Source organism: Chiloscyllium plagiosum, chromosome 34 (assembly GCF_004010195.1).
Source record: "Chiloscyllium plagiosum isolate BGI_BamShark_2017 chromosome 34, ASM401019v2, whole genome shotgun sequence".
NCBI classification, from domain to species: domain Eukaryota; kingdom Metazoa; phylum Chordata; class Chondrichthyes; order Orectolobiformes; family Hemiscylliidae; genus Chiloscyllium; species Chiloscyllium plagiosum.
Window position 1 is genome coordinate 17,022,983 of NC_057743.1, and position 21,844 is coordinate 17,044,826.

General features: G+C 39.3%; 1 protein-coding gene across 5 annotated transcripts in view; it reads left to right on the top strand.

Moving 5' to 3' along the window:
• The window catches only part of vps13d (vacuolar protein sorting 13 homolog D), a 297,670-nt gene extending 276,138 nt beyond the window's left edge, over window positions 1-21,532 (top strand). For all 5 annotated transcript variants that reach the window (XM_043675640.1, XM_043675641.1, XM_043675643.1 and 2 more), the window contains 3 exons: window positions 14,422-14,553; window positions 18,634-18,874; window positions 19,516-21,532. In XM_043675640.1, the coding sequence (XP_043531575.1) occupies window positions 14,422-14,553; window positions 18,634-18,874; window positions 19,516-19,647 (505 nt within the window). In that variant the 3' untranslated portion in view covers window positions 19,648-21,532. The remainder of the gene's footprint in view (window positions 1-14,421; window positions 14,554-18,633; window positions 18,875-19,515) is intronic.
• Window positions 21,533-21,844: the final 312 nt, after the last annotated feature.

Below are 21,844 nucleotides of genomic sequence, written 5' to 3' on the forward strand. Positions count from 1 at the left end.
GGAGGGTTAGATCTGTATAAACAGCACCAACTGACAAAGGAGGGAGGAAAAAGCCTTTTACAGAAAACCACAAGTCGCCAATTATTACTCCAGTACATTGTCTGGATGCAAGGGCTTTTATCGCAACACTGAGCTCTTATTGTGGGTGGAATTTATGTTTGCATTTTGTCTTTGTAGTACTAATAATATTGGATCAACAGAGTTTTTCAGACTTCACACCGGATTGTACATGCATTTCATTCATTGAATCATATGTGACATTTGATTTGTTGCATGTACGTAAAGGAGCAGGAGGGCAAATCATTACATAAAATACTGTCATTCCTGAAACATGTGCATGTATACATATTTACAGCAAATTATATAAAGCTTTACTCCTGGAAGGCAAGGGAAATAAATTTTGAAATACCTTAACATTTCACTTCTAAGCAGTAAAATGTTTACCTTCGTCCAGTGGTGACTGATAATTCACAAATCCTCAGACGTGAAAATTTACTGCAAAAATAAGATTGCAAGATGGACTGGTGCCAGTCCTGAGGTTTTAATATTTTTTAGCCTGAGTTTATTATTAGTCGCGCAAGCCCATAAGTACAAGAATTACAATTTGGTCAGAAGCAATAAATATTTCAACAAGTGAATTAGATTTACAATAAAATTTTAACCAAAGAACTATCCTTACAAAGGAGTCCAAAGTTCCTTGAGTTACGTTTAAACAAAGTCTAGGCTTGTGTAAGCAATGATCATGTAAAGTACTGAAAACCCAGTTCAAATCTTTAAACAAGTCCAAACCAATGCATGAAGTTACTTGATAATTTTGCACTGAGTGCATATCCTTCCAATGTAATTTCGCCATGTTCCTGGGATGTCCGCAATGTTTGCGAGATAGCACTCAGTGTCCAGCTCTAGATTCCAGGAGAGTGGCTACCCTCTTTAACTGCTGCAGCCAATGTGATGGGAATTTTAAGATGTTGGCTCTGACTAAATAAAGCCCTGTACTTGTCTAATTTAGAACTCACTGAGAATTGGAATTGAAAGGTATGATGTGCCAATGACATTTCTGCTCTTGTCCTTCTGTACCAGTCTCAGAGGTAAGAGGATATGTAGTAGGAGTAGGCCATTCATTCCCTCAAACCTGCCCTGCCCATTGATAAAATCATGACTGATATGCCCTAAGCTTTAACTCCCCTTTCATGCCAGTACCTCATGGCCCTCAAATGCTGTAATGCATTCTGTAAATGGTGCATAGTGTCTACAATACACCAGTGATAAAGGGAATGAGTATCAAGTTCAGAAGAGTTACAAACAAGTGAACTGCTCAGTCCTCTACAGTACCTTTCTTTCCGGGTGGTGTTGCAGGTGCACCGATTCACATAGGTGGTGAATATTCTATCACTGCCTGAAATGAGTCTGATATATAGTGGAGAACATTTGAAGGTTATGAGGTTAGCCAGTCATCATAGAATACCTATTTTCATTCCAGATCCGATGACCATAGCTTTGCCTACCACATCCCATATGTAGGGCAACTTTTAGTTTTACTTGTAAGCAACTTAACTTGAATTTCAAGGTTGTATCATGTTTTGATTCCAGAAGTAGATAGAACAGTTATTCCTTCTCTAGTATTAAAGCAGAAAGTACTGGATGATTTTGGCAAGTCAAGCCACATCTCTGAAGAGAGTGTTCATATTTCAGGTCAGTGAACTTTGACTGTTCTGATGAAAGATCATAGGCTTGAATCATTAGCTCTGTTTCTCTCTCCACAGATACTGTACTATGAGTATTTAAGACATTTTATTTCAAATTTCCAGCATTAGCTGTATTTTGCTTTGTATTAGATGACCTTTGTTTAAGTCACATCTGTTCCAGACATGTGCAATACCACCAATGAGCAGAAAACAAAAAATGCTGGAAATAACAGCAGGTCAGGCAGCACTGGTGGAGAGAGAGCAAGCTACTATTTTGAACCTTTCATTCCTGATGAAGGGCTTTTGCCCAAAACATTGATTTTCCTGCTCCTTGGATGCTGCCTGACCTGCTGTGCTTTTCCAGCACCACTCTAAACTTGACTTTAATCTCCAGCATCTGCAGTACCCACTTCTGCCTAGTTCCTTTCCTTACAGCAGAGAAGGTTGAGGTTGAATCTGATTGAGGTGCGCAAACTTTGAAGGGGCATAGACGAGGGCAGATAGGGAGAAACTTCCCTTAGTAAAAGGTCAATAACTAAGGGTACAGTTTTAGGTAAGGAGCAGGGGGCTTTGAGGAGATTTGAGAAATAATAGGTAATTGGAACTCATTGCCTAAAAGGGTGGTAAAGCAGGAAATGTTAGCTTGCTCACTCTCCACTGATGTTACCTGACCTGCTGTGATTTCCAGCACTTTTTGTTTTCAGTACGGATTCCAGCATCTGCAGTAATTTGATCTTACCACCTATACGCAGGTTGATTAGAAAATATTCAAACACTTGATCAGATCACCAGTTCTAAAGAAGAGTCATATTGGACTTGAAATGCTAAAACTGTTCTCTCCCCCCAACAAACGCTGCCTGAATTGCTGAGTTTCTCCAGCATTCTGACTTTTTTCATATTTCTAACATCTGCAGCATCTTTCTTTTATCAGATCACTTCTGACTGCTTTCATTCCAGGTGATATTTCCAGCATCTTAACATGACCCAGTTCATTCATCCAGGCTATCATTGTGGCAAATTGTTGCTGTACTTCATCCAAGGCTTTTCTTAGTGATAAGAGGATGTGATGGCATAATAGTCATGTTACTGAACTACTAATCCAGACTACTGAAATCCCATTGCAGCAGTTATTGGAATTTAAACTCAATTCATAAAATCTGGGATTGAAAGCTAATCTCAGTAATGTGGACTATGAAACTATCATTGAGTGTCATAAGACCCACCTGATTCACTAATATCCTTCAGAGAAGGAAATTTGCCTTACCTAGTCTGGTCTACACATGACTCCAAGCCAGCAGCAATATGGTTGACTCTAAACCTACCTTCTGAAATGGCCTGGAAATCCATTCAGTTCAAGACCAATTAAAGATGGGGAACAAATACAGTACTTGCCAGTGTTGACCACATTTCATGAAATAACAGAGGAAAGAAATGTGGACTCATATTAGAAAGCAGGTGACAATGCTATCAGAAAGTGTTTTACAGTATGGAAAGAGGCCCATTGTATCCACACCAGTCATTCAACATCTATTCTAATTCCATTTTCCAGCACATGCAGGCCAAGTATGCATGGCATTTCAAGTGTTCATCTAAATTATTCTTAAATGAATCAAGGGTTCCTGCTCTACCACCCTTTTAGCAATGAGTTCCAATTACCTATTGTTCCTCAAATCTCCTCAAAACCTCCTGCTCCTTACCTAAAACTGTGCCCTCAGTTATTGACCTCTTACTAAGGGTGATTTCTCTCTATCTGCCCTCGTCTATGCCCCTTCAAAGTTTGCGCACCTCAATCAGATTCAACCTCAACCTTCTCTGCTGTAAGGAAAGGAACCCCAGCCTATCTAGTCGCACTTCACAGCTGAATCGCTCCAGCTAGCATCCCGGTGAATCTTTGCAGCATCTTTTCTAGTGCAGTCGCATTCTTCCTACAGTGTGGTAACCAGACTGTGCACAATATGCCAGCTGTAACTTAACTAACATTATATACAGCTCCACTATAACTTCCTCGCTCTTATATTCAGTGCTTTGACACGTAAAGGCAAGTATCCCATTTGCCACTTAAAGTTTGAATTGTGTTCATGCTGGCCATTAAGACCTGCTTATTTGTTGAGAGACCGAATCATGGCTAGCCTTAAATAAAAAGTAAAATATTGGAAATCTGACAAAAAAAACCAGAGGGATGGAAACACGCAACTGATCAACTAGTATATGTGGTACTTTGGATTCATGTATATCAAATAGTATATCATCCAATGTCCTGCTTCCTTTGTACTTTTGGCATAATCAATATGTTATTCCTGTTATCAAGCTCATAACATCTTTGTTTGGTCAGTAACAATAAAATGGCTGTTTATATGTGCATAGTGCCAGTATAAACCTGCTTTTTACTGAAAGCTGGGTAAAAGACCAAGGGTCCATTGTGTGGGAAGCATTAAATTTGAAAACAGTAAGGAGAGGGGAAGCAAAGCAAGTGGGTGACAACTGGAGAATGCTGAGACTGAGTTTTTTAAAAGCTATAGGTTGGAAAAGAATAAAAGTGAGAGGTGGAAAGTTCCACAGTTCTGAGTTCTTGAGAAAAATAATGTGTTGAGTAGGAGTTGGCGTAGTAAATCTTAATTTGGCAGTGTCAGTTATTTCTTGTCCAAATGAAAGATTGTCTCTTTGAGTTCATAAACTGAAATTAGTCATCTAAAGATATGTTTTTAATTTGTGTATATTCCTGCTAGAAACATTCACATATTGCTCATGGATGTTTTGGTTCCCAATCTGAAGTGAAGGAGGAATTTGAAATGTGAACAAACTATTTCTTACCAGCTGATCTGTCCATAAGGGAACAGCTCAAGATTTAGGTCAAACAAGGAAATCTTTCTGGTTTGATCTGTGCCAGTGCAATAATAAAGTAATAAATGCGAAAGTGATTCTGTTAAACCAGAGCCTGAGAGTGAAGACTACAAATGTACAGAGGCACATTCTACAGATGAATGAATGTTTCAAGGACAGTGGACAAAACACAGTGATTGTGTGTAAAAGACAGAACAAATAAGTTATTTCACTCTGAGCAATGTTATCAAGACAGAAATATAAGCTAATGCCAATCGTAATTTAAACGTACAGAAAAAAAGTTTAGGATTAACTTGTTTTACATTTATGATTTTTGTAATTTTAATAGGGGATACTTTCAGGGACTCTACAGTCACAAAATTATGTAAAAGAAAATCCTCCCTGTAAATAGCCCTCTGTATTTGCATCATTCTTTTTCAACCTTCAAGTATAAGATTTTAGTTTCTGTCCAGCTCTCAAAGTTTACATAGCGAACTATTGTATTTATTGACTTTGTTAACATTTGTTTTGAAACGTTGTGCATGTTGGCACATGTATTCTGCTTCAGTCAGCATTCATGATGTTTTCTTTCTACATGCATGGACGCAAAACCATGTCACTGCAATCTATCCATAATATTCAGACATACTTGTGAAACAAAGTCACATGGATATTTAAAAGCGCCACCGTGAGACAGAAAACCGAGAACATAGCTAAAATCCGATGTGATGAAGAAAGCCAAGAAGGAACTGAGAAAACATAGATGTGCTGTAATTAAACCCTTTTACCTAGACAGGAATTTCTAACCACAAAGTTAGTCAAGATATAGGGATGAAAGAAAAATATGGTGAAAAGGCAAAATTTAATGGCTCTCTACTTAAATGTACACAGTTTTTGGAACAAAATAAATTAATTAACAGCACAAATAGAGAGCTAATGGGTATGATCTTATTGCAAATGCAGTATATGATTACAAGGTGATCAAAGCTGAGAATTAAATATTCAGGGGGTTGTGATTTTTCAAATGGACAGGTAGAGGGAGACACGGTGGGATAGCTTTATTAGTATGAGGTAGAGTAAGTACCATAGCAGAAAAAGTATCTTGGATTGGTGGAGGGTAAGAAATAAGAAGTTGAAGAAGACACTGATGGAAGTGCACTGTAGGCCCCTTAACAGCAGCTGTTCTGTAAGCCAGAGTAAATCAAGAGATAATAAGGACATTAAAAAAGACAGTATATTAATCTTCTTGTAGATTGGGAAAAATTAAATTCACAAAAATAGTCATGAAGAATTCCGAGAGAGAATTGGGGACAGTTTCCTGAAACAGCATGTTGTACATCCAAGATCAGAGTATTTTCGATCTTGTACTGGTTAATGAGCAGGTCTACTAAATGCTCTGACGAAGGGAGCATCTAGTGAATAGTAACCGTACCATGATAGAATTTAACATTCCGGTTGAGAATGAGAAACTTGGGTCAAGATATATATGTAAACTTAAAGAAGTGTAATTATATAGTGATGAGAGCTGAGTTGACTGTTCTGGACTTGGAAAGGAGTTAATCAGAAAAGGCGGTCGAGGAATAATTGCGGACGTTGAAGAAAATAGTTTGTAATTCTCAGTAAAGATACCTGTGAGGAAATAGATGTCGAGGGTAGAATATTAACGTGGATAGAGGATTGACTAACTAATCATTAGATGGGGTACAGAGGAGCTTCACCAAGATATTGCCTAGGATGGTGAAATTGAGCTATAATGAGAGACTAAACAGAGTAATAGAGATGTACAGCGCAGAAACATCTCATTTGGTCCAACTCATCCATGCCGACCAGATATCCCAACCTAATCTAGTCCCATTTGCCAGCACCCGGCCCATATCCCGCTAAACCCTTCCCATTCATATACCCATCCAGATGCTTTTTAAATGTTGCAATTGTACCAGCCTCCTCCACTTCCTCTGGCAGCTCATTCCATATGCGTACCACCCTCTGTGTGAAAAGATTGTCCCTTGGGTCCCTTTTATATCTTTCCCCACTCACCCTAAACCTATGCCCTCTAGTTCTGGATTCCCCCACCACAGTTTCTCCTTGTACTTATTAGAGTTTAGAAGAATGAGGAGGAACCCGTTGAAGCGTATGAGATCCATAGGGTGAGTTGACAGGGTGGAATCTGGAGAGGTTGTTTCCCTTTGTGCAAGAGTCTGGAACCAGAGAGCATAATCTCAGAATGAGTAGTTTCACCTGTTTAAGGCAGAGATGAGAAGGATATTTTTCTTTTGAGGATAGTTAATTTGTGGAACTTTTAAAGGGACTTAAGGGGCACCTTTTCATGCAGTGGTTGGTGTGTGTATGGAATGAGCTTCCAGAGGAAGTGGTAGAGGCTGGTACAATTACAGCATTGAAAAGGCATCTGGATGGGTATATGAATAATAAGGGTTTAGAGAGTTATGGGACTAGATTAGGTTTAGGATATCTGGTCAACATGGACCTGTTGGACCAAAGGGTCTGTTTCCATGCTGTACATCTCTATGATTCTTATAAAGCTGTGAAGGCTGGGTCGTTAAGCATATTCAAGGCTGAGATGGGCAGAGAGATTTGTCATCAGTAAAGATATTGAGGATTGTGGAGTTAAGGCTGAAGAGTGGAATTGAGATATTAGCTATGATCTCATTAAATGGTGGAGGAGACTCGATGGGCTACTGCTGATCCTATGTTTTATGGTCAAATGCTGGGCTTGCCAGTGACAGTCACATCCTTTTTTTAAGAGAAAACTGCTTTTCTTGCCCTAGGGTCTCAGCAGGAAGTGACAGAACTGTTTGATAGGTTTTTTGTGATAAAAGATACTGAGTACACAATCTGGATTTGTTCCATCATTTCTGCAGATGAAGTTAAAATTAAAATTAAACTCCCTTTTTGCAAGTCATTATTCAAAAAGAAGCTCTGATCAGCAGGCCTACATTGCTGTGAAGTTCATTCAGTGAGCAGACTTTCCATGTTAGGCTCAGTAACTCCTCTAAGTTAGTACCCTTGATGATGTCACTCATGGTTATCTAAATCCTGTCGACTGAGAACAGAATCTGGCTTTGCTTTGATGTCCACAGTCAACTAATTTGCCAGTGTTCTATTTCTAGATATGCATATGAGAATTAGTATTTGTTAATAAGGTTATAGAGGTATGCCATTGGTCAGTGCCTTTAGCATTAAATTTTATGTAAGAATTTTTTTTAAAAAGCAAAATAATATTGAGCATTGTTTTAAAAAGTGACTTTAATCATGACACTTGCCTGTTGATGTGTTGAATTTTTCTTTTTTTAAACTTCATGCTTTGTAATTGTATGAAAAATGAACCCTTGAGACATGCAGCATTAAAGTCCTTCAGTACTCTTTTGTTTAATAGAGAACTGTTTACGGACTTATCTCCACACACCGGTTCATGGTTGATCTTAAATTGAGATATAAACCAGTTTAAATGGGATAGAGCAGCAATAAACAATGTAAAAGACTCTGAATGTTACTGCACTAACAAGGGACTGTGGGATTGGCCTGTACACTATATACTGCTTCCGTGGCCTCCTCCTGAACTCGCCTGATTTCCATTTGGAGCAAACAGTCCCTTGGCTGAACTAACAATCCTGCAGACCACAAAATGGGGCTGCTTTAGCAGACTAACAAAAGGAGGCCCACGTGTTGGTGGCCAGCCCAGGAATGCTGTGTTTTACTTTCTGCTCTCTAAATCCAACGGGCATGTGGAAAATGGAGAATATGAGCCGCACAAGCAATATGAAAGGGAGTATTTGTCCCACTGATTGCAGACTGGCCTGTGGCCAGGGCTGAGGCTGACCGTCAGCTGAACCATGTCGTTAGGCGTGTTGCAGAGCTGATCAGTGGGCAGGAGCCAATGAGTAAGCAGGCTTCAGCCAAGAGTTTACGCACAAAAGAGAATTTGTGTCCCACTTAACCCCCTCACTCCAGTAGTAACACATACTATCTGGGCCACAAGTAACCCTTACACCATTATATTTCACACTTGAATTAGTTCAGTACAGCCTGGAATTGTATTTGGTAAATGCATTTAGTTAGTAGACATCCTTTCTGGAAAATATGTTTTTAACTGAGACCAATTAAGAAACTGCTCTTCATGACACTGAGAAATTGCACATTTCTCCATGGAAATGACTGATCTTAAGTAAATCCAATAATATTTATGAATCTTCCTATTACTTATTGATTCTTGTACAGTGATGCTGTGATTTGCACAGGATTGAGCTGCTGTTACCTCTGCAATCCATACACTTTGACTTTTATCTGACCCTTTTCTCTGAATATGAAAGTGCTTCATAGTCTTGTATGAAATGCCATTGTCCGCAACTTTGCAGAGCTTCTATTTAAATAGGCTAACGCCTTCATTAAAATAACAAGCAATGCAACTTCATACCAATACATAATATTCACATGATGTAATTTCAAAGCTGATGATTGAACAGTTCAACACAAGTTAAAATTTTTAATGTCTCATTCGGAGATGTTGGTGTTGGAACACCTAATTGCCCAATAAAAACTACACGCCTTTCCAAGCTCGCCAAATTATTTTGGTAGAAATCTGACAACTTTCTTTTACTTTGAACTTCAGCATCCCTCCCACCACAGACCATAAATAACCGGTAACTAATAAATAATTTCTGTCACATTACTTCCTTGGTTTTCTCTTTTTTTTTGTTTTATCTGTTCACCTTTGACATGTTAGTCCCTCGATACTAGTTCAGAGATCAAATTATGAAGAAAGGCTCCCATATGTTTTCATTGGAGAAAATATAAAGAAATGTAATGCAGGTCTTTAAAGGGAAAGCATATAAAAGATTGTAATTAGCTATTTTGCTTGGATGGTAAGCACACCACATACTCAGAGTACAACATTCAGAACAGAAAACAAAAGATACTGGAAATCACAGTTAATATAAGCTGATTAGTAGGATCACAATTATATAGAGTACATCCTGTCAAGTAACAGCCACACATACATCCTTATTAGTATTAAAAAAAATAAACACAAGGACACAAAATGATGTAGCAATCAACTCAACATAGAGTCCACACATGATTTCACAAGTCAAGGCAGCATCCCTGGAGGGACAGCAAGCTAATATTTCAAGTCGAGATGACTCTTCATCAGAGCTGACCAACCTTTGATAGGAGCAGGAATTATTCATCAATAAGGCATACATATTACAAAGAGACCTTTCTGAATCCCCAAGCCTGTGAAATTCAAATGAGCTACTCTAGCGCACAAGAAACATAAGCACAATGATAACTGAGAAATCTGGACTACAGTGACTGGGATTCCAGAGACAGCAGTTGAATGTAACCATCGTTGAAAGAATGATGATGAAAGAAATATAATGGCACTGTTCACAACCTCAATGTCCTAAAACACCAGGCAATGAAATACTTTTGAAGTATAACCATGGCTTTGCATCAGCTAGTTTGCACACAGCAAGATATTATGATGATTATCAGGTAACCTCTTTTTGGTCATATTGGTTAAGGGATAAGTATTGATTCTGACATTGGTTAACATTGCTGAGTGCTGTGGAATCTTTTAGACCCACCTGAGAGAGCAGATGGATCTTCACTTAAATGATCCACATGAAAGACAGCTTTTGGCAGTGCAGCACTCCTTCAGTACTGAATTGTTAAAGTGTTAGGCTAGAGTGCATACAATCTCTGGAGTGAGATTTCACCACATCCTTTTAAACTCTGAGGCAAAAGTGGTACCTCTGATTTAAGACTGACATCCACATATCTCTACCTTGATGATTGGTTTAGAAAGCAAATCCTTCAGAAAATAATAATGTACAGACTCTGTGTTGAGTTGATTGTTGCTACATCCTTTTGTGTCCTTGTGTTTATTTTCTAATACAAATAAAAATATGTGTGACTGTACTCTGGATAATTGTGCCCCTACTAATCCGCTTATATTAACTGACTCCCAAAGTGTTCACTTGTCAGAGAGTCATTGTGACACGCAGAGCTGAAATGCTCTGCTGACCAGGACTCTCCGCTTGCTGTGTGGGCTGGACGCTTAGGTTCAACAGCCAGTCCAATCTCCCACACTGAATTCACAAGTAGCAGTAAGTCTTAAGATAAAGATGTTTTCTGTGCACCTGTCTTGCAAACTGAACACTTGCACATACCACCTTGTCTTCAGACCAGAGCATTTTCTCTGTTCACCCGGGATAGTGCGAGCTATTTACTGAGCCCCATGTGTTTAGTGTACAACACTCTGCAGTATCCATGCTTTCAGGACATCAATGATGCATTTGTTCTACTTTCACATCAGTCTTTCAGCATATCTGTCCAGCTGCTCCTGTTCCAGCCCACAGCTGTGGCTGTCAAACTTAAGATCACAAACTGCCTTCACTCTAATTGTAACAGAGGTGTTTGCACTTTTCCTTCTGGTTTTTCAACTAATGCTGTCAACAGAATTTCCTGAATGTTAAGGTGCTGTGTTTAAATTTGGAAATATGCAGGCATATGTTTGTTGTGCAATAAGTATCTGTTCTCTTATAACATCTGCAAGAATTAATTAATATTCTTGATCTTGTAACCTTTGAACTGGTCAGGCAGGAGCACAGCCTTAAATTATCTGGAAGAAATTACTAAAGTCGGAGGCATCTAAAATGATTGCTCTGGAAATTCCTAAGTTCAGCACAGCCATGAGAGACATTATAAGCGCTTCATCTCAGAGTCGCACAATGACCACCTTACTTCACAATCTGTATGTAAAAGAGAGCATGGATGAGAATTGAAGTGTGAACCTTAAAAAATATATATGTGAGATTTCCATTGGGTGCTACAGCAAACACTTGACAACATCTGTATAAAATGTCTTCAGTTACAAGATGTATTCAATTAATTGTTTCACTTTAATGATTGCCTGTATGGAAGGTTTAGTGACATTTTTTAGATTAAATTCTCTACAGTGTGGAAACAGCCCATTTGGCCCAACAAGACTACACCGACCCTCCAAGGAGTTACCCAGACCCATTTTCTTCTGATGAATGCGCCTAACACTATGGGCAATTTAGCATGGCCAGTTCACCTGACCTGCATATCTTTGGACTGTGGGAGGAAACTCTCACAGATACGGGGAGAACGTACAAACTCCTCACAGACAATCGCCCGAGGCTGGAATTGAATCCGGGTCCCTGGCTCTGTGAGGCTGCAGTGCTAACCACTGAACCACCATTGCTTTTATGTATTCCTACCCCTTGCTTAATATTTGCTTCTGCCTTTTTTTAGTTATTTGCATAACTTCTTTGATGCTTTTAAACTGTGCACAGTTTTTGTCCCTTATTTGAGGAAAGATGCAGTGGCATTGGAGGTAGTTCAGAGGAGGTTCACTAGATTGGTCCCAGAGATGAGGGGTTTGTCGTATGAAGAAAGATTGAACAGTTTAGGCCGATACTCTCTGGATTTAGAAGAATGAGGGGAAATCAAATTGAGGTATTCAAGATGATAAAAGGTATAGACAAAATAGACATGGAGTGGATGCTTCCTCTTTTGGAGCATTCTTCGATGAGAGGTCATAGGATAAGGGGGAAGGAATTTAAAATGGAGTTGAGGAGAAACTACCTCTCCCAAAGGAAGGTGAATCTGTGAAATTCACCACCCCAAAGTGCGTTGGATACTGGGACAGTGAGTAAATTTAAGAAGGAGTTAGACAGAGTTTTAATTGGTAATGGATTGAAGGATTATGGGGAGAAGGCAGGAAATGAGGGTGAGGAGGGTATCAGCCATGATCGAATGGTGGAGCAGATCCAATGGCCTGATTCTAAATCTTATGAACTTATAAATGTTTGATAACTTTCCTTATTGCATATTTCAATTTGTTTATTTTTTAAAATATTTTTCACCTGTCCTCTATTTTCAGTCAGCTTCATTGATTTTCCTGCTAATTCCCTAAAACCATAAAATGGGGAATGTTTTAATGCAGAAAATTGGTTGGACCTGTATTACATTAACAAAATCCTGGGTGAAAGAGGTTAAGGAGAATTAGATAAATATTTGAAACAATTCCAATGTTGTGGGAAAGAAATAAGGTAAAAGGGACATTTAGTGGATTTAGAGAGTGATAAAAAGCAAAGAAGGTAAGGCACATAAAGGATATATGCAAATCTTGCAAGTGAGATCAAAATCACCACAGCTTTTTTAAACAAAACAACCTGCTAAGGAGAAGTGTGAACCCATTAAATACTCTATAGCTGCTAATACTCTAATGGATGATAAAAAAAATACTAGATTTGTTACAATTTACATTTGTGGTGTCTGTGTTCCTGTTTGGACTGAAAGCCAGCTCCTTTGAACTTGTAATTATTTAAGCTCAAAACATGCAAACAAGTTTTTACTGATCCTCCATTTTATAACTGATTTGCAACTCGATTTCTTTCTGTATGTTGGCCACAACCCAGCTAAAGAAATTGCAGTTTTTCAACAACTTTAGTGAATGTGTTTTCCAGTCAGACTGTAATGGATGCCAGAGGATATGCAGAGGGAACATTAGCCTAGGCTTTGGTGGTGGAGCACACTTAACTTCAGGTTAAGTAATTGTGGTTTATCCATTAACTATTTGCCTTCTGATAATCAATGTTTTTGTTGTTTTCCCACTAAATTTAATACTGCCTTTGAGATAGTAATAGCTTTCCTTTTAACTGAAGCCAATTAATGCAATATATTATAGAAATTTGAAATAAAGACAATGTGCTAGAAATACTCAATAGTCTGGCAGCATCTGTGAAGAGAATAACTGAGTTAATGTTTCAAGTTGGACTAATTAACTGGTAATATTGCATGCAGTTCTGGTCTCCTTATCGGAAAGATGTTGTGAAACTTGAAAGGGTTCAGAAAAGATTTACAAAGATGTTGCCAGGGTTGGAGGATTTGAGCTATAAAGAGAGGCTGAACAGGCTGGGGCTGTTTTCACTGGAGCGTCGGAGGCTGAGGGGTGACCTTATAGAGGTTTACAAAATTATGAGGGGCGTGGATAGGATAAATAGAGAAAGTCTTTTCGCTGGTGTCGGGGAGTCCAGAGCTAGAGGGCATAGGTTTAAGGTGAGAGGGGAAAGATATAAAAGAGACCTACGGGGCAACTTTTTCACATAGAGGGTGGTACGTGTATGGAATGAGCTGCCAGAGGAAGTGATGGAGGCTGGTACAATTGCAACATTTAAGAAGCATTTGGATGGGTATATGAATAGGAAGGGTTTGGAGGGTATGAGCCAGGTGCTGGCAGGTAGGACTAGATTGGGTTGGGATATCTGGTCTGCATGGACGGGTTGGACTTGAGGGTCTGTTTCCGTGCTGTACGTTTCTATGACTCTATGACTTGCCTTACCGATTAAAAATGTGTCCATCTCAGTCTTGAATGTACTTAGGTAAAAACAATGACTGCAGATGCTGGCAACCAGATTCTGGATCAGTGGTGCTGGAAGAGCACAGCAATTCAGGCAGCATCCGAGGACAGGCAAAATCGACATTTCGGGCAAAAGCCCTTCATCAGGAATAAAAAGGGCTTTTGCCCGAAACGTCGATTTTGCCTGTCCTCGGATGCTGCCTGAATTGCTGTGCTCTTCCAGCACCACTGATCCTTGAATGTACTTAGCTCAGCCTTAGTAAAGAATTCCATGGAGTCTCTACCCTCTGAGAAATCCTCCTCATCTCTGTCTTAAATGAATGATCCCTTATGCTGAGATCGTGCCCTTTGGTCCCCCAAAGAGGTAACGGTGTTTCTGCATTTACCCTATCAAGTCCCCTCAGAATCTTGTGTGTTTCAATAGAAGCTGACTCAATGACCACCAAGCAACCATTTATACTGAGCAGATTGGTGTTCTAACTGATGTATTCTGTGTTACATTTCAAATAGAATGCTTAACCAAAGAGTTCGAAAGCCACGCTGTTGTATTGGACCCCACGGCCTCCTACCCAGATACAGTGAGAAACAGGCCGAAGGACAGGAGCAGCTTTTCAAAGTGACTGACAACATTCAGGCTGAATTGTAAGTTACCGGTATCTTGTCTTTCTACATCAGCACATTTCTTTTGCTGTTTAAATGACACTGGTCTTGTTCTATTTGAGTAGTGGCATAAATTTGTTCATGTGAGGTGCATGAAAGCACTCTAAACTTGCTGAAGTTATTTACCATATTATCAAAAGAAGAATAACCCATTTTGAGGATTATTTTTATATTACTTTAATCATTACTTTATCATCTTTCTTCTTGGTCTTTTAACCTTGCCTATTTCCTAATAGTTAAAGTAGAAAGACTGTCACCTTAACTGTTGGAGGCTAGCGGTCCATGTGTGGCTCAGATATGCTGCATCAGAAAAAAACAGATTCAATTACTGGTCTTTATTCAGGTAGGCTGCTCTGATAGACCTCAGTTTTCCTGAGCTAGAGGAAAAAACTAAGATGTGTTCCTGAGCGCTAACTGGTAATTTCAGCTAGAAAATGAGGTTCATGAGCATAGCACTGTACTTGTCTGTATTGCCATCCATGGTAAAATAGTCTATCATTCTATATTTAGGGCCACGCAAGAAGAAACATCAATTAGACTAGACAAGGTATCAGAGAACTACAAGGATCACTATCTTTGCAGCAGAAAAATCTCAGTGCTTTGATGTAATTTGTAAACCAGTGCCATTGTGACCTGCTGGGAATGGAGCATTCTCCAAACATTACAAATTGATTTTCTGAAATAAATGCAAGCTGGGAAAATAATAATGCAATTCCATAGAATTATAGAATTAAGGTGTAAAGTTTGTTGAAACCTCTTTTTTCTGTAATGCTGCTGCAGTCTTCCAATGATTGTAGGTGATGCAATGACTTGTTTTTCAATGGATTGTTGCAGGAATATCTGTTTTGATGGAAAATATATCTGCTATGTTAGAGGGCAAAGATTAATTAATTGAATTTTGATATAAAGTGTAATAGCTACAGGCATCACTGGTGATAGCAATTGCATATAGGATCTGAAAATTCGCAACACCAAAGCTGTCATGTGGACTGTTACAGAAATGCTGGCCTTCTGAAAAAAACAACCATTTAATTATACTCTCCTGTCTCGTTCCCATAATCCTTAAAAATATCAAATATTTATCCGCTCCATTTCAAAGTTTTGTGATTCTGCTTGCACAACTGTCTGCTTCCATAACACAGTGGATGTACTTACAACACTATGCTTCTTTTACAGAGTCAGCTCTCACCAACAGTTCAAAAGAGACTGAAATGTATTTGACCAGCAATTCGACTTTTAACACGTCATCACCACATGTAGTGTATATGACAAGTACTCTATATACTCCATGATCCACAGCCTTTACTATATGATAGGTCTATTTTATCTTACACACTGTGCAAAAAGACTAGAGTATGTGTATAGACTTTGCTTTGTCCCCAGCTGTCTGTCATAAAATCCTGATGTCTCTCCTGTTTCCTGGCTTGTTGACAGGCACAGTGTCACGTAGTAAACATTTGTTCTCTGTTAACCCTGTTTGAACATACAGTAATAACTAGGGACAAAGCCTTTGAATCCTTTGTTGGTAAAGAAGTTAAAACTTCAAAGCTTGATTTTTTAAAAAACTTTGTTGCTCCTTCCAGCCTTCAGATGATTTTGAAAGTGAAGCCACTGTTCTTTCTAAGTGATTCCAGATGCATGGAATCTCAGCCAGTGTTTCATTTCCCGGCCAGCACAGGGTAATTGCTTTCTGCTTTGCAGTGGCAGTCCTACAGTACCTAGAGGATTACATCATGCAGACTTGGTTTTTTATTTCAAACTATCATGAACTACCTTAGGGGTCTGTCTTCAAATCTCTTGGAATCTGTCAACCTGCCCCTGCCATTACTGCAGCCATCAGAACAAAGTCCCAGTACATAGATGCTAGAACTAAAATACAGACTTCATTCCCAAATGTACCAGTTTGATGCGGTGCAAATATGGTTTTCAAATCTTTTGATTTTTCACAGGAACACGCAGCTCTCCAGGATGTAATTCAAGTGACTATTCTTTCTTTATGTAAGAGCTTCAAGGCTGCTTGGCATTAAAACTGAAGCCAAGTCTATTACCTGGCATGTACATGCATGTGCATTTGCCAACACTGGATATCATTCGACAGCAAGGATCATGACCACACGTTTTCTTTGGCCGAGGGGTACAGCATCAATTGTACCATTTATATTTGTTCCTTTACTGGTTGAAAATGAAATAATTTAGCACATGCTCAGTGAGGAAAATGACCCCAGAAGATTTAGTGAACACTTTACATTCAGTCATGCCATCTAAGGGGTCTTTATTAAAAAATTACCTCAAAATCTGTAACCTACGTTGTAGTTTGTTCCATCGGTGTATATTTATTTGTTTTCTGTCCATTGATTTACAGCCACACTACTGGGACAGTGGATCGTTATACAACAATTGCGGTAGCCATTTTGAGGCAGTTGTTGTCTCAAATATTTACTCGTTCTTTCTACCCCCTGCCTCTCCACCCCATGCAGTCCTTCCTCCCCATTGTATTAGTTTGAAGTGGTGACTGTTGTTGTATAGGCAATTGAAACATCAGCAACAGCTCACAAGTTGTCAGCAAGAACCAGTTAATATGCTTTTTGAGCTGCTCTTTGGAACAGTAATAATGACCACGACACCAAAGTAATTGTCTTTTTTAAACTAATGTCATAAATCCTTAACATAATCTAAACAGGCGGGGGGGGGGGATCTTGACTTTGTGTTCCAAAGATGCCTCTGACAGTGCAGCACTCCCTCAGTACTGTTAGCTTGCAGTGCTGCTGCCCTGGTAATGGGTTTGCACCCACATCTTCTGAACAGACTTGAGAATGCTACTGAGCCAAAACAAACTTTTAAAAACACTAAACTCTTTTGGTTGTAATTTGAGTTTTACATCTTGCTCAGAAATCAGTGGATTGTAAAATCAGGCAGAATGAATGCTGGGTGACTCTGACCTCGGTAACAGGACAGTTGTAGCTAGCGACCGGGAAAGAAAGAGTCAACTGCTGCCTCAGTTTGTTGTGTGCGGTGGAGTAAGGACTTGCATTTATATAGTGCTTTTCATGACCACTAAGCACTTCAAAGCACTTCACAGCCAGTTCGAAGAAGAATGTATTTGAATAGGGCAGGAAAATAATGTTTAGAGGAAGGCATGGTGGTACCTCCTCTGATCAATAAATTGGTTGTCAATGTTTGCTTTCGAATTTCACAGTGTTCTTAGACTGGATATAACTAAAGTTCAGTATGGTACAAAGCAGCTGTAAGATTCCTGAACTCTTCTGCATTCAAGTTATTGCACTTGAGCAGCAAGTGGTGCTTGGAAGAAGAGAAGATTGAAAACTGTTCATTTTTGTCCTGCAATTCAAACAATTATATTTAGAATCATAGAATCCCTAAGTGTGGAAGCAGGCCATTCAGCCCATCGACACCATGCTGAGCCTTTGAAGAGCATCCTACCCAGACCCTGCATTTCCCATGGCTAATCCAACTGGCCTACACAACCCTGGACATATGGGCAATTTAGCATGGCCAATCCACCTAACCTGCACACCTTTGGACAGTGGGAGGAAACCAGGAGTACCCAGAGGAAACCCACGTGGACACATGGAAAACATGCAAACTCCACACAGACAGTAGCCTTAGGTGGGGATCAAACCCAGGTCCCTCGTGCTGTGAGGCAGTAGTGTGAACTACTGAGCAACTGTGCCATAGAAAGACATGGGTTGGACATCTGTAGTTCCTGACGTATATGAATTCTGCCAGCTGGTGGGAATGCTTGCTCACAAGTATCTATATACCTACTATCATCTCACATTCAGCAAAGTCAAATATTTATGATTAAATAATGGAGTTCCTCCTCGAACTACAGAAACAAAACACGTGCAAATCAAACCATGCTTTTTAGCCACAACAGTTTTTTTGCTGATTTATTGATAGCAAACTTTGCCCACTGATATCTATTGATGCCACTTCTACCTGTCTTTCCATTAACTAAAACTGTCCTAACAATAGTGTTTTGCAGCCACATAAAAGTTTTTTTTAAATCAAGATTGACCTGTGTTCCTTGTACTTTTCCAGTTTCATTGCTGTGGAACAGATCGACAGTTACTGTGTTCTCATCTCCTCGAAGGCAGTGTACTTTCTGAAGCATGGCGAGTATATTGACCGGGATGCCATTTTCCTGGAGGTCAAATATGATGACTTGTACCACTGCCTCATCACGAAGGATCATGGGAGGGCGTATTTACAGCTGACAAAAAAAGCTGAAAGTTCGAGCAGTGGTGTGGCCATACCTGGGCCATCGCATCACAAACCAATGGTAAGTATTAGAACTCTTTGTGCTTGGCATAATTGAGTTGTGAGGCAAAGCAGGTCCCTGTTTAATTCCAGAGTCAATACTGAACCATCTTGTCTAAGCTGGAGCAACAGTTAGGGTGTTTCAATTGATCCTTGATCCCTGAACTAGGGAAGCAGAAAATATTAGGCAGGCTTCATACTTCTAATCGTTATGCAATGACCCATGAAGGCAAACACAAATACCAGGTGAGCATAGGGCTTACATCTGTCTCCCTGCAACATGGAAATACTTTTGATAATCAGTCTATAGATTCACACGTGAAGCTTCAGCAATGTGTCAAAGACACAGTGACACTACCTGTGCACTAGTGTGAATCAAAATTTTCAATAGGAGAAAAATTAAAATGGTAAAGGTTAGAATGCTGCATCCTAAGAAACAGAGTTGCCGAAACTCCTCAAGCCCTGGCAGCCTAACCCATGAAAACCCAAGGAACTGAATTTTCTTTGCACATATATACTTGTAGGATGCTCTTCAGAAGGGCAGTGCAGACTTGATGAGCCAACTCTTTCTGCATTGTAACCATTCTATGATCATCTTTAGCATCCATGGATGTTTGTACTTGTCTGATTAATGCTTGCTCAAACACCCGTTTGTATTTCTAGGTCCATGTGAAGTCAGAGTCGCTTGCACTGAAGATCTCACAAGAAATTAACTACGCCAAAAGCCTCTACTATGAGCAGCAGCTCAAGCTACAAGCCAACCAGAACCAAGAGAACCTGGAGCTGGACTCCTAGAAACCTTTCTCGAGAACACTCACTTTAATAAAAGTACTGTGACAGACAACATTGATTCTCACAATTGGTAGTGCATTGTATGAGTACGCATCTCATGAACTAATTTTCTTTGAACCTCAGTTTAAAGCCTAGTCGAAGCAAACAGGTGAGGGATTGATGACATGTTTGGTTTTGGGGACAGTTTATTATGGGAATCTAATGCGGAGCAGGTTCTGATCAAATTGTATTTTACATTTTATATATTGTATTTACAGAAAAAAACTGAGACAGAGTTGAGAGTTCTTTATATTTTACTAATCTGTACATACCTGTAATATTACTTTAATGTAAATATTTAGAAAATCTCACAGGAACAGTTTGTGTACAGAAGCTGCATTCAGAACTAGTTGCAGCATAATGTAACAGATGACTTGATTGCACTAGTACTATACCTGAATGTACTTCATTTCTCAGGGCAGTACGTGCCCTATGGAGTGGTCAGGGAAAATGCATATGCAAAAAGAGTCACCAGATTCACTGGCCACTCTTCTCAGATCTTTGTTTGTCACACAACTCAGAGTCACTGCCTTTGCACGTTGGTAAACAAGATGAATTGTTAACACATTGTGTTAAAGGGGAATTTGTCTATTCTCAGAGTTGGTAGAGATTCAAAAGTGTGTTTCTGTGATGCAGTATTACAAAGTCACTTTTCTGGCAATGTGTGGGAATGACAGTGAGATGACTGTAGCCCTTTTGGTGACGAATGGTTTATTCAGATGGGGAGGATATTATCTGGTGTGGTTGAAAATTTCATCCAGAAGCCCAGGGATGTGAATAAAAATTCCCATTTACCATCTCTTCAGATTGAATAAAGTTAACATCAGTTTTAAAAAATCCTCTTTCTCCTCATCCTCACTTTCTGGCTTCTGTCAAAAGAGCACAAAATAATAGTAAGGAGTGAATTGATGTGTCTCTGATTGCAGAATGCTGTACAGTTGCCTGTTGAGAAATAGCCGTTGAATGTGGTCAGATTCTGATGGGATTTGGAACAAGCCTTATGACAGAGTCTGTGTAACCACAACTGCACTGAGACCTATTGTAAGTATTCTTAGTGTGTGCATTGATGCACATGCTCAAAAGAAGTTTATAGTAATGCAGTTAGAAAATTAGAGCTCTCTAGAAAAAGAAAGACTATAACTATAAAACTCCAATTATAACGCAGTGGGGTCTTATTTCTCCATATATGCAAACATGTTGGACAAATGTCTGCCACTATTTTTTGTTATTGTATAAGGAATCAGGAATAATACATCATGGTATTCAAGCAATGGTTGGTTTGGTGAGGAGAGTTAATATTAGAGTGACCATCCAGTAGACTGCCAGGTTTAGTGACTGCGTAGTAAGTTTGAAGAGCAAACAAGAAGTGACCAACCAAAGGCTCTACACATGTACAAGTGTCCCAGGTGGGCCAAGTTGTATTTTCAGAGAGCAAAAGCTGGCTACAGTAAGGAAAGAGCTGATCTAGCCTGTTCAATCATTTACAGTACCGTATGCTGTACAGTGGATGATGTGTAATCTGATCATATTTGAGAATTACTGATAGCTTGATTCAGAAGACCCTGATCAGCTTGCTGCACAAGAGATTCCGATCAGTCTGCTATGGTTGTAGGCTCTAGCAGAACTGTGTGGGTAGTTGCTGTTCCTGCTTTTTCTCTGAAGCACCATCTTTGAGATTATTTTATAAGTTTTCCCAGGTTTGGTAGGTGGAGGGTACGGTTTAGAGAGTTATATATTCCTGCGAGGGACGTGTAACAAAAAAGATGATTTTACCATCCCCACCCAACCCCAGCAACATAATTGAATTTTTGTGAATTTTTATTATAAAATAAAAGGAATTATTACAAAAGATGTGTGTGAATGTAATATTTTGCAGTCTGCACAACCCATGGCAATTTAGAACTGTTTCTAAGTCTGAGCTGGGAGTACACTATGTGGCAGTACAGATCATATTAAAATAAAATTAAATATAAAATAAAGGTTTGTCCATGAATGGAACTACCTCAGCACGCAGCAGCACATTATAAAAATGCAAAGCCTGATTGTTGTGGGATGTTGAAACCTTAGACTTGTTCAGGAAGAGGTGTATTTCAAATTTGTACCAGAGGGCACAACTAGGGAGGACAGAGAAGTGTTACTCTGCATCTTCTGCACAATATCC